At 37.1% G+C, this 14,304-nt stretch overlaps 1 protein-coding gene across 2 annotated transcripts in view; it reads left to right on the top strand.

Moving 5' to 3' along the window:
- pcdh11 (protocadherin 11) overlaps positions 1 to 14,304 on the top strand; it is a 115,394-nt gene that overhangs the window by 54,120 nt on the left and 46,970 nt on the right. Inside the window, exon 4 of one of the 2 annotated variants that reach the window (XM_086157727.1) lies at positions 10,579 to 10,614. The exons of the other annotated variant lie outside the window; for it this stretch is intronic. Within the exon in view, the coding sequence (XP_086013853.1) occupies positions 10,579 to 10,614 (36 nt within the window). The remainder of the gene's footprint in view (positions 1 to 10,578; positions 10,615 to 14,304) is intronic. 2 annotated transcript variants of the gene reach the window in all.

The raw sequence follows: 14,304 nt of genomic DNA, 5'->3' as shown, positions 1-14,304 counted from the left end.
GATTACAGGATTTGTTTGGAACATTAAGGTACATGCAAATGATATTTTAACGAGAAAAGTCTAAAAAATAAACTCAAATAAAGTTTTCACAAGTTTTCAGTCAGACTCGTATTTATTTCTGTTTAGGTCAGCTGCACAGTGGCAACCGTATATGCAGGTTAAACAACATAGAGAATGCATGAACAAATGACGTGCAACTTTACAGACTAGAGCTTCTATATGAACTCTGGGTCAGACCTTTGCTAATTTCTTTCTTCAAAGGAAAACAGAAATGTATGTTTAATGACTTTAACAAAGCACGTAGGGCTTCATTAGTTTGCATAATGGTGCAGCTCAAGCTAGATTATCTAAGAAATAGATCCCGGCCATTGAAGGTAACAGCAATTGCATCCTCTATGGATTGTATCAGAATCAGAATAAAGTCCTAAATCATTTGTAATGACTAAATCTATGGATATACATGCAGATACACATATGATAGCAAAACTGATCAAAATCCACCGCCTTTAATTTATAGATACTGTATGTATATGAAACTTTAATCATAATGTGTTCGAGACGTATGGTTAAGTTGTCAAAAATAGGATTCCAATGATCATATTCATGGACAAAGTATCATCAATTGCCTTCTTGTTTCAGTGATGTAGCCTCTTATTTTATCTCCCAATCATTAAAAATCTATGAATAACTTATGCATGATTTGGATGACAGCTTTAAGTTCTTTTCCCAGAACAGGACAAGCTTTATCAACATTTTGTCCCATAACGTAACAGAACAAATGTTTTAGTTCATTTGAAAAAGAATTACAAAATCAAGCAAACAAAACAAACCAACCAACAAACAAGAAAAAATAGAAAATTGCAACTTGGAAATGATTACTTGCATACATGCTGGCAGAGCAGTACGCTGCATTGCTCAGAATATTTTCTCACCCTCTGCTTTTGCATATTTCACACTGGCATCATATTGGAGATGCATCTCATACTGTGAGAATTTGACTCTGCATGCTAAAAAGGCATAAATAAATGTGGAAAAAAAAATAACATAACCATCGGATGACCTTATTATGTCCATTGTGCACCATGCAATCGCAATATTCCCTTTATTTGTCATTATTACCATTGGCTATTACAGTGAGTTGGTGGAATATCATTCTGACGAGGAGGCCCTCTGAATAAATGTTAAGGAGGGCCCTTGTCATGTGAGACACATTCTTAGTGTTCTGAGTGGGCAGATATGACTACTTATGGATATTCAGCGGAAGAGCACAGATAGGGTCTTGCTGTAATAAGGCATTTACCAATGCAGAGTAGTATTGTGCACTGCGAGAACATATGTTAATGCACTTGACTCTAGCCAGAGAAACAGCAAGGGTTCTTACACAAAAAAAAAAAAAAAAAAAAAAAAAAAAAAACATGGGACAAGCCTCCTGATGCACAAAAGACATCAATACAACTCCCGCTGAGTGGTGGAGGGGGCAATATTACACCAAAAAAAAAAAGTTTGTTTTGTTGATGGTTAGGGAGCCGGTTAGGGTTAGACAACCCAAAGAAGTGGGAAACTCTGTACGCACTGGCTTTTGAATGACTTCAGTGGCACACTTTTAAATGCCTGCCTTGACAGAAAAAACTGACATCAACATGATGTGTGTAGAGCAGTTGGGATACTGAGAGCCTCATGTCTGTGCTTTTTAAATTTTTCACTAAGGCTGTGCCACTGCTTTTGCATGGCAGATTGTCTGCGTTCCTCCTCTATAATTGACAGTTACAATACATACTGGTACTGAGTTGTCAGTATAAGAACAAAATGTATTCCGTATGAAGAATTCCTCATGGGTTATATAGAAAACCCCGTATTCCCTCTTCCTATCATGTTTATGTTGGTCTGCTTTTAGATAATGGTTACATGTCTAAAATCCAAAATCAGTTCTAGCAATTTAAAGAAAACGCGGATCGCATGTTAAATTTATCGACCAATGTATAAAAGCACATTTGATTACATTGCTTTTTCTCCATCTGCTCCATTTCTCCTTCCCATGCTTTCTTTCTCCTTCTCCTATATGTATATATAACCATTAAATACATTGTGTTTGATGAATAGCAATGATTACTAGAAAACATGTTCCATATTTTATTTATAATTACACAATAGGTTCATTGGAGACCCTAAACTAGCCATGATGTGTGAATGAGATTAAATGGTTGTGTGTCTTTGTATGCCACTCTGTGATTAACTTGCAACGGGTCCAGGGTGAACGCCGGCTCGTGTCCAATGACGGCAGGGACTCCAGCCCTCCTGCAGCCCTGAGTGCAGGGTAGGAAGTATAGATAGTGAATAAATGTATGAGTGAATGAATGAATAAATGAAAATAAATACGGTGATTCATAAATGTAGATTATAAAATGTTATCAATGGCCAAAAACTTTTTTTTTTTCTGTAATGTCACACTTTGGGGATTATTTTTGGAAGTTGTGGCATTTAAGGATTTTCAGTCAATAAAGTTGTTCATCTCTTCAGCTGTAATCGGTTAGCATACAACTGAGATTGAGAATCAAATAAAATCTTTTTGAAGTTAAGACTTCAACTCTTGAGGAGGAGGAAGGCTGTTATTCTTGGAGACATTAATAAAGTATTATTACTTCTTGTTCTAGAGTTCTCATTGAAATTTATAACAACGCCACAGTCATTTGGACTCTCAATATTTCACAAGTTTCTTCATGAAATCCTTGATATGATATGTGAAGGAAGACAGCAAATAACTCCCTCAACCCAGATTTAACCGAACATTACAGCCAAAACGCTGGCTATCTAATATGTGTGTGTGTGTGTGTGTGTGTGTGTGTGTGGTGTAAATCTCTGTTTTCAAGAGATGATTCTCTGAACACTGTGAATCATTAACTGCTATCACCATGTTCCTCAGTTTTGTCGAGAATGACGATAATTCAGGCTCTTTTCTTGAAACAAGTGACAGTGATACATCATGTCACTGCACATCTCGATCTGAAGACAATGCTTCTGCCAGTGTACATGAAGAAGACTCTCAGACGTTTAGGCAGATAATACCATTATAATTAAAAAAAAATGATGTTTAGACACATCAAATCCCCTTTTTCCCTCATCACTATGGTTTTCCTTTTGATAGTGCATTTAGCGGCAACTTTATGACAAGCACCTCTTCACTCAACACTCCATGCAGTGGTCAGACAATGGAATGTGGCATCATTTAGATAGGCAATGTTGTCGGGGTCAAGAGGTTCAACAACTGCCCAGTTAAACCCAAGGACTACAAGTGTACGTTAACAAAGTCTAAAACGGCCCAACAGTGTAAAGGTGTACCCAAAAAAAAAAAAAAAAAAAAAAAATATCAATGAATTTACAGTTCTGGAAATGGCACTACACTACATTTCAGACAGAGGTCTCTCCCCGAGAACTTCCTTCCTCTCCGGCTTCTTAGGAAAGACACCGTGACATGCTGAATTTGCATAGTAGTAAAGATCACTGTAGCTCTCGGAGGCTGGTGTGACACCCATTCAAAACAGTACCCCCTTTTTCCTTGTGTCGTATGGAGAACGGGGAAGTGAGCCGGCTGTGAGTGATATGGGTAAAAAAGCCAGACACTTTCTCAACCGTCGTCAACTCAAAGTGCATTTTGTCATGTATCTTCACTTGGTAAAGTACCTGCATACCTTTTCAGATCAGAACTGAATCAAGGTCTGCTTCGCACTATCTGATTCTGTTTGATGTCAGTTGAGATGTAAGAAGTGAAAAAGTGGTTAAAAAAAAAGCACGTCGTCTTTCAAAACTTGCGTTGCATTTTTTTTTTTTTTTTTTTGCTCTTGTCGTGAAGTAACAAATAAATGGCTGAGTACTTTTTGTGCGGGGATAATTTATTAAGTTAGATACATTATGGAGAATGTCCTTCAAGCAGTTCCTGATTTCAAGGGACAGCTTGACAAAACTCACTATGAATTTAGTTGAAAGCATGTCTAATTGAATTTTGATACGTAATTAAATCAAGCAATAAATCAGCCCAAATCCCGCTGCAACTGACAATTCAACACTCCTGAGCACTAAAAGCTAATTATGATGAAGTTATTATCTCAGCCAAAGGGAGTACTCTGAATTGCTCCTTCTGCATCATGTAAAATCTTTTTAGCAAGAATGTAGTTGACCTTGAAAAACAAGGTCTCTCCATGGGAAAAGGATCCTACGGATGTCATTCGGTTCATATTGAATCCATGTTGAAATGTTGCACTGTATTAAAGCGGGTGATTACTTAATGAAATCATCGCGGTGACAAGTTTTGACTCCAAGTCTACGCGCAGCTAAACTGATACATCAAGTCACAGATTATGCGATGGGTGTTTAATCAGCAGTCAATGATCCCTGCATGTAAGGGAATTGCCTATATTGATTTAACATGGATTTGAAGCATCATCCTCATCATCTGGTTCTCAGAGTTATATGTTAAATCAATTATATTCCCTGTGATTAAAGTATTCTTTAGATGCAATGAGCTGTGCATGTAATCTCTTGACAAGGTATTAAATGAAGCCTAATTATAACTTTGCAGTTATGTGTCATACCATATTCTTTTTTTAAACCTCCACTAATATGACAAATGGGCGTTTCAGTCAAAAGGTAAGCTGCATTTTAGACGGGTGAAAAACAGATTCCACGTGTTACGACACATCCGACGCACGAGCCTGGTAAATAAAAACGGGCAAATTAATGTTTTGAACTTGCTTCAACATGAGAGCCTTCACGGACAAAGACAAGCAAAAAGGCATATTTTTCCAACTCCCAAGGCACTCATGCTAGATCTAGCTGGTATAGGCTTCATAAATGAATCCTCGGCTACGATTATTGGAGTAGCCTGCCTCTGCATAATTTGGTGAGCAAAGAGAACATTGATGAACTTTTTTAATTATTACGCCACTTGGGATTCTGTCACAAGCCGGGTGTGTGTGTGTGTGTGGGGGGGGGGGGTCCAGCACCACAGAGAGACGGGGGTCTTTTTTTCTCTTGAATTCCTTCCCTCTTTCCACCTCCCTCCTTTTAATTCACCCAATTTGTCGGCCCAAATGAAACAGCAAAAGGTTAGAGTGTGGAGTAATTAACAGCAGCTAGTCTAATGAAATCAGGGGAGGGGGGGAGTAAGGAGAGATCAATACTTCACTAAGAGTGAAGCAAGAGTGGGATTGTCCAGGGAAACACACATATACAGGCCACTTAATAATAATAAGCTGATGAAAAGGCAACATGTTGTCCACTTGTAAATCAAAATAGCTCGAACACACTGTGACATTATTGCTGTCAAGTAATTGTGTTAAAGGAAAGTTGCTTCATGGAGCTCAAGTGTAGAGGATTTATACTACTCGGTGTGGTTTGCTGAGAGGGTTTCCCTTTATTGAATGTCAATAAGTCCATCAATACACTCTGGGCAACATGAATGCAGAGGGAAAAGGGGATCTGAATCTACACTTAAGTATATTGAAGACTTTATCAGTCCTCTTTTGATGAGGAGCTGTTTTGTTTGCATCAGTTTGATCACACTGTCTTGGACATGCTGCGTTTGCCAGAAGGATAAGGGATGGTAATTAGAGCCGTACTTGCTTCCTCTTGCCAAACAAAAGGAAGATGGCATCCACGATCAGATGTTTCAGTGAAAATTTGAATTATCTGTTTAATACATGAATTTGGTTATATTTTCTGCAGGTCTTTTTATGCCACTGTCCACAAAAAAAAACAGTTACTGTAAATTTGGTGTAAAGGCCTTGCTGATACAATTTCTAATTATACATTGCAAAGGGGATAAAACAATGAAAATTCAAGATTCAAAGCGTTTATTGTCACAGTGAAATTCCTACTTTGCTGTTCCCAGTGCATTGGCATATGTACTGGAAGAAGGGTATAAACATTGTTTTAAATATGACTATAGATATGAATGTGAACATTGCAATAGAACAGTGGGTAGAATACGGTGCAATAAGACATTTGAGTGCAGCTTGGTGTGCAGCTCACAAAGTGCAGGTGCAAGGATGACTGCAATTTGAGAGCAAATTAAGTGCCAGTAGACTTTACATGTGCAGGGAGAAGAATGAGTGTCAGCTGTTTAAGTGTCTTGAAATAGTGCTTCGATGATTACACCTATGTGCTTTTTTTTTCAGGACGATGTAATTCATCTCATTACTAACCTCAAATGTCAATCTATGCACATAAATAGGATAAGTATTATATATATTTAATATAAATGTATATAATTTCTAACATAATAGCATAACAGGTTGCATGACCGAGACAAATCCTCTAGATTTCACAATGAAAATCCAGCAGATGTTAGAGTGAGCACCATGACCTAGATGGCTGAGATCCTTCACAGACACAATCCAACATAAAATCCTCTTTTTAATTTCGGGGTACAAATCCCCCTACCCCTAAATTTGCCCTCATTGTTTTTTTTTTTCTTAATTCATCCAGTTGTAGCTTAAGACCGTGTCTGTCGTTGAGCAGTCCCATAAACTTCTGCATTTTCTCAGACAAAGCTCATAGCTACCAGTTGTTTGAGGTCATAAAATGTCATGAAGCTTGTTGGACAGCAACAAAAAACATTGCAAACAAAGCATAACCTCCAATATAATGGGAATTAGAGGCCATCAGGCACAACAAAACAAATCAACAAAGGTACTATCACACTATAAATGTCTCTTGAAACACATATGGTGAACTGTAATAGCTTTTATGAAAGACAGTCTACTGATGCCTGACTGGTTTACAAACAGCCCACAAAGTTTCTTTTTATTTTCTAAGAGGAAAATGCTTTCTGCATTCTCTCTCTCTCTCGCTCTGTGTGTGTGTGTGTGTGTGTGTGTGTGTGTGTGTGTGTGTGTTTTCCCCATTCTTTTCTCCACAATTTTAAAATGCTGCTACACTAATTACTATGTTTCCAGGGGTTCAGCTCAGACCCAAGTTATCACACCAAACACTCCAAAATATTCAAATATTCCACTCAGTATCACTGAGGTCCTTGATAAACTGTTGGCTGTGTGTTTAAATGTATTTATTTATTTGCTCTTGCTTATACTTATTTCAAACATAATCGTACCAAGTTTATTGTTTGATATACTATGACTACTACTCTAATAATGGTGATGATGATGAGACAAGAAATGCTAAAAATAATAATAAAATACAGAATTATAAATATTTTGGCAACTGTCCACTCTTGTTTCCTTATATAGGCATAAAAAGTTTACATCTTGTATCATTTTGTAGCAGCCACCTGCACAAGCAAGGTATACAGTACTGTCATCTGAGCGCACCTAAATATCAGCAGCACCAGCTAAATATGAAGAAATAAATATATTTCACAGTATTTTTAATCATTCGTTGCGTCAAGGCGAAATGTTTTGGCAGCAAGAAGCTTGTTAGCCTCCCCAAAAAATCCATAAAATAGCCACATCGTCGTTTAAGTCGCAGTTTTCAAAGCGTGTGGAAGAAAAGTAGCGGCTTATAGTTCGGAAATTCCATTATTTGATTGTTTCTAACATTTGCTTTCTCCAGGTTCTATTTGGGATAAAGCTAAAGGTTCGGATTATGTTCAAAATCATTGCAAAGCTACAGGGTGATGAGACGGAGTTTATTGAAAGTTTAGTTAGTGTTATGCTCCGTCTCACACAAGGAGATCAGACCCATGTTTTATGACTTACTCTTCACGGGGTATAAGAATTGTTGTCTGTTTTGTATTACCCCTATATGATAGTAATAATTCCTGCTCTAACATAGATTTGACAGGCAGCCTAATCTGACAAAATGACATGAACATGCATCATGACAGTATTAGTCATGACTTCAGCACAAATTACCAAAAAAGCAAACAGTGATGGCAGTTGAGTCAGTCTCTCATTTTTTTTTATTTTAATCTTTTCATCCATTTATGTATTTATATCTAAGAATAACTTAAAATGGGATGTCTTTAGTGTATTTTCTGCATAGATAAATAAACCTTCAATATGTTGAATTTTTTTTCTTACTTATTCATATTATTCCCCCAGTAGTATGCATTCAGTTATGGACGTAAAGTTTCGACAGACACATGCAGACTTCATACTGCAACTCCAGATTGCAAAAGTCATTTATAAGAAGGCCTCTAAGGCTCTAGTCTGCTGTTCCACACATTTTTTTGGCAGAAGAGCTCATACCTCATAGAGTTAAATACAGCATAAGAATATGGGCCTGTGGTGAGCAAAGTGTGCAAAAAGGAAATCCATGGGGGAGAGGATGAATTCACTACTGACAACTAGGAAAGCTCTTTTTCCCAGTCAAATCTTTCCAATGAAAATTGAAGCCGAGTTGTCGAATTGGACACCGATGAGCACCAATGAACTGCCTCCAGAGTGTGTATTTATAAAGATATACAGTGCTTGGTTAGATTTTTTTTTCCTTACCTGCCTTATAAATAAATGCATCTATTGTACCATTTGAAAAAAAAAAAAAAAAAACAAGATACATTTGGATAGAGAAACAGAGCACAATAAGGTCTGGTGTTTTAATCAATTATTTATGAAATATTTTAATGATCAGAGTGCCTGGAGTGATCAAAGCTCAGCTGCCTTTGCTCACAAAGATATCTCCCTGCACTTTGATGTGGCTCACCAACAAATGCCCTTATCTTAAATGTAACTCTCTCCGAGGCTTGCATGTTGGTGCTTTGAAACCGTTTTAGCGATGTACACAGAGAAGGTCATTGACCTATCTGTATGGAAGAAAAAAAAAATCAGAAATGCAAGAATCACATGTGCAGCAAAGCAATCAGGCATGATACAATTTTGAATGTCATCCAAGACTGAAATGAACATAGGTGACCTACTCATATCCTTTTTCTACATTATCATATATTTAATTGGTTGGCAAGGTCTCTCAAATGAAATATGTGTCACGAGATGTTGAATAATACATTACTCAGTACAGAAACAACTGCTTTATGCCTCAAATAAAATCCTGCTTTAAATGACCAGTCAGTGGATGCAAATGAGCAAGTCGTCAAATAGACCTGCCCCACAAATTTGACTGTACACACATATATGGTGATGTACATACACACACACACACATACACATTCACACACACATACACATTCACACAGTGACATAATTAATTTAAATTTAGTTCAGTGCTGTTTGAACCATGATGTCAGCATACAGATTGGTACACCATGATCTACTAACCAAATACAGGGTTACACTATAAAATGGTATATAGTAAAATATAATCTGCTCATTCCTGTCTCAGATTTTCGGATCAGGTGGGCCTATGTCAAGGATATCTTGATCTATTTTGTTTGAATAGCCTGTTTGTTATCTATGTTAAAACTATGAATGTATGCAGGTATGTAGATGAATGATAGATGGAGCAGATGACCTGGTGTTTGTTGTGTTGTTGTGACCCATGTATGTGTGCGTGTGTGTGTGTGTGTGTGTGTGTGTGTGTGTGTGTGTGTGTGTGTGTGTGTGTACAGTATGTGCAAGTGTTTTTGCGAACATCATTCTAAGTTGTAGGCTCAGCATGAAGGGATTACATTTATGCATTTTGCATAATGTTATTTTTATTGCAATGGTTTACCTGAACGTCCAGAACACTGAAAAATGTAGGCATTTGACAACATATACATATATAATGTATACATTGCTATATCGTATACTGATTGTCAAATGTTGACGTTTTCAGTAGATATCGAACTCAATTGAATTGAATTGACAAGAATAAAAAAAAGAGAATTTACAGTTTATTCTTAAAAGTAGAATTCAACTGTTTTTTTTTTTTTTGTTTTTTTTAACAAATAATTCCCACCTTTGTCCCTTATGAATAAATTGTAGAATCCGTTGTTTAGTTGTCCACTGTGAAGCTCCACTTTGTTTTTGATGAATAGCTTAGGGGGTATTGCTCTGTTGCTCAGTCAGTAACAGCATCCCTTGGTGAACAATTATGGCGGGATAATCTGTTGACATGAACTTGTTTCCTGTTCATTGTTTTACCGTTCCACCCCAGCAGCCCTCTATGATTCTATCCTGTCTAAATGGAGCTTCGCTGCCAGATTTCTATTTTCTTTGCAAATCAAGTCATGTAGTCAGATTTATACACACGGTACAAAGAAAACAAAATTGGTGATTAAAAATTAAATACTCTTATCTCTCAGTGAGTATGCAAGTCCCCAGAGAGAAGATGCTATTTTGCAGGCTTGCGGGAGTCTTTTGTTCCCAATTTAGAAACTTCTTGGAGTGTATTGTTAATTTCTGATGCTTAATTTGATATTGTGAATACTTTACTCCATGACATGTAGAGAAAACATCTTCATCAAAGTGTCATCTGTATCGTTTGTGATGTCAGGTTTGCCCTATCCTTTACATTTCCAGGGAGAGGGCATGTACTGTGCAGGGCAAGCAGAAAAATTTGTTCTTCAAACTGTGTATTAAAGCAATCCGTAGCCTAAAACTTATTGCTTGATTTAAAGGAAGGACATCGGAGCTCCAAATCTGTGAGGTTTTCAATTTTAAATTGACTGTTCTCTTGTCCCTGCAGGAAGCCTGTCAACTTGGCAGGATAACCTCTGTGAATGTAAGTCAAATACAGTACCTTGCCTCTTTTTTTTTTTTGCATTTGCTTTCCTATAAGCAGTGAATTATTTTGTATTTTGCTGTTTTATTTCTCTAGATAAGAAATAATCTGCACCTGCCTCATAATGTTGTCATCATTTTCCCCCCGAAAATAATAACATAAAATGAAGAAAAAAACAAACAACACACACAAAAAAAGTTTCACTACTGCTGAATTGGGTTAACGCTCACAAAAAACAAGCCAAAATGTGTATTGATTCATTACAGATAGCATAAGGGCCCGTATAAAAATCCCAAAGACTTTATATCACAAGGATGTTATATTATTTTTAGCAAGTCAATGTCCTGCTATTAATTTCATGGCAGCAGTGGTCATTTCGAAATTGCTTGTTAAATAATTTTGACATTAAATGATAAAAGAATTGACAGACAATAATTAGTTTTCATCCAAACATGTGGCTTTGACTTTACTTACAGGTATATTTCTATTGAAGGACTTTTTGATGTTGGGCTCAGCAGAGCATGGATGATGTTTTTGTCCAACTTTTTGATCAATATAATACTTAGTCAACAAATAAAAGGTTTAATATCAACCAGTGGAAAGAAAGGAGTGTAATATTTGTTGATGCTGATTAAAATTGACCACTCCCTTGTTTATGCCAATGTTATTTTGAATCACTTTAATCAATCTTACTATGTTTTAATCCTCTAAAATGTTTGATTATGAGTCAGTGTGAAATGTTTTCCAGGGAATGGAGGATATATTGTACTGAAAACTGTCCCTGTTACACAGAGGAGATCGATGGAAAACAATCACTCATAAGATAATAATATTAAATAATGATAACAAAAGAGAAAAAAAAAACAGTAAAAACGTAAAGCCATATATTTTTTTTCAAACTAGAATATCTCTACACCGGTCCGATGTGTAAAAGCAACTACTGGAACAAAACGATATAAATATTAACTTTTTTTAAATTATTTATTTATGATTTTCCGGGGGGGGTCCTCTCTCCATATAAAGCATGTGCAACATGACAAATCAACTTCTTCTCGGAACAGATTTATGCCGGCCTAGGTGTGCCTGCGAGCTGATCCTTATCTGAAATGGCAGAGCCAGTCCCCTCTGATTCACTCCTAAGTGGTCCCTGTTTATCACTCAAACTGAGGTGGTTGTCAGCCAAGTCCTCTCAGCGTAGCACTTACTTCTTTGCTTTTTCTTGAGAGTGGCATTCAGGGAGAAACATCTTAAACTCCAAGAGCTGTGGTCTGCCACAACATGGTGGCAGCTTTTCAGTTTCACCTCATCTTTATCTAAATATAATGAACTTCGAATCCGGTAACCCATGAATCCGGCCCCATCTGCTTATTGTATGGGTGGTTACCAGAGGGAAGGTTTTGGATTGGCTGGCTTGTTACATGGTAGAACTTGGCACGTATGTTCGCCTGCTCATTTTATCTCTGTGTACATACTTCTCAAGGCAGTGTTTTATCTGGCTGAACAGGCTTTGTTTGGTCTTGATATCTCTTACCGCAGCTTGTCTTTGCTTTATGGATTTCTGGCAGCTTCTTTAAATAAGTGATGATGCTTAGTAAAACACTCACCTTGACTCCTCGGTGAATGTTTGTTTTTGTTTTGCCATGTTTGTATTTTAGCATTAATGTTTTATTCACGTGACTGATTACCTCCGGGAGCCAAAAAAAAAGAAAGAATAAATAAACAATTTTGAATTATTTAGCACCATTAATGGTGTATAATTGTAATTAATATTGCAGTACAGAGTGCATCATGAAATCAAATTAGTTTTTTTTTTTTTTTTTTTTTGCTTTGTTTTGTTTGCTTAACATCTGGCACAACTTGAATGGTCTTGAAGAGACAGTGAAGACACTCCCTCATGGTAAATGATTATGGCCTAATTGTCACAGACAGCTGTTTGTTCCAATAGATTCTGGATGCCATGGTTGGACCAAGTTTACAATAATTGGAGTCTTGTGGAGAGGAGGAATGTTTTTTGTAAAGCTGCCAACCATCCCTAAGTAGGCTTCGTTTTGCTGGAACCTATGCTTTCGCTTTTGTGCGCATCTCCAAGTAATTTGAGAAAAAGCTGCCAAAGCTGTTATGAGAACAAGTAGATGTTTAGACTATGAAATCTTGGGAATACATGGCATCCAGAGCTACGCGGCTTAGCCAACTAGGTATTGGCTCCTCTGTGTCTTAAATATTTGAATATAACGATGAGCGAGAAGGGAAGAAAGAGGTAGAATGATTCTCCGAGGAACTTTGAAAAAATATACCTCGTCATTGGCAGCGGACCACGCGCCACTAATAAAAACACTGTCCTGCATTATCTGTTTTCATCACAAATCGGTGCAGTCTGAGTGCACCGCCAACTTTTTTTTTTTTCTCTGCTTCTTGTCCTAATAGAAGAAAAAGCAAAACAGACTTTCTTCTTGGTTGTTATCTCACTGAGGAGTTGAAGGCTGTACATGCTTTTTTGTTTGTTTCTTTGATTGCATGCCCTTTTGCCACTATTTTTCATTTGTCTTTACTTGAATATATGCTCTCTGTCTCTCTCTTTCTCCCTCTCTCACACACATGCACACGTCTGCATGCGCACAAACATGCACGCACGCGAGTGCACACGGCTTTGTGAGGCCTCAGGTTGTAGATGAATCAAGTAAATAACATATTTATCTACATTTCTGCATGAAAGGCATTTAGCAGTGCTTTTGGAGTCTTAATTGTTGTGGTTTTAAGTTAACCCTCCGTGAGAGTGTTTTGATTAAGCTTTTATTGTACTCTCACAGGGTGTCCTTAATTTGTGCCACAATATACTTTATGTATTGTGTGTTTCTGGACTTATTTATTCTTATGAAAGAATATCAGGTGCTTTATCCGGTTATCTTGGCTTCCTAAAAGTACGTTTGCACGGAGAAATAACCTCCTCCCGAGCTCGAAGAAACACGTGTTAATGATGTTTTTAATTCAGGATTTGCTTATTACTTTTGTTGCTATGGCAACGAAGAAAATCAAGATCGTCACCCCGTGCCCCAGTTGTATTTGTTCTGGAAATAAAATGTTTTTATCAGTTTGAATCATGGGATGAATAAAATTCAACGCAATAACCGAAGCTGGGGATGTAATTACATTTTATGTGTTTTACGCCCCTATACAGTATGATACATCATAATGTTACTCAGGGAATCATGAAGACTTGAATCCTCACTGCAGTATAATGTCTTTGACTATTCTCAGCTTCATGGCTACAGCCACAATGCCGAGTCAAATAGCCGGAATACTTGTCTCCCCTATGCAAAATTCAAAATACAAGAAAAGTAAATAAAAAAAAAATAATAAATAAATAAATGATCACAATTTTCCCAGCATGCCTCATGCTATGAATGATTGCATCCATTGTTTGCAGGGGGAATGTCGAAAATGTGTGCACTACATAAAGGATGTTCTTTTTTTTTTTTTTTTTTTTTTGCACCAAAGAAAGGTCACAACATGAACTTCTGTAAACCTCCAGAGAAATCAAAGAGACCCACACCTTTCAGGAGAAAATGCCCACACTCCTGTGATCCCCAAGACTTTACAAATCAAACTCAATGCCTCGGCACACATTTTTCACTTCTTTTGTGTCTAAAGTAGGTGAGAAGGAAAACTAGGACATTGTTCAACAGTCTTAAT

Source organism: Fistularia commersonii, chromosome 13 (assembly GCF_037954325.1).
Source record: "Fistularia commersonii isolate RoL2024-O1a breed Wild chromosome 13, RoL_Fcom_v1.0, whole genome shotgun sequence".
NCBI lineage: Eukaryota > Metazoa > Chordata > Actinopteri > Syngnathiformes > Fistulariidae > Fistularia > Fistularia commersonii.
Note: the sequence above shows the minus strand (reverse complement) of the source record. Positions and strands in the feature narration are given on the sequence as shown.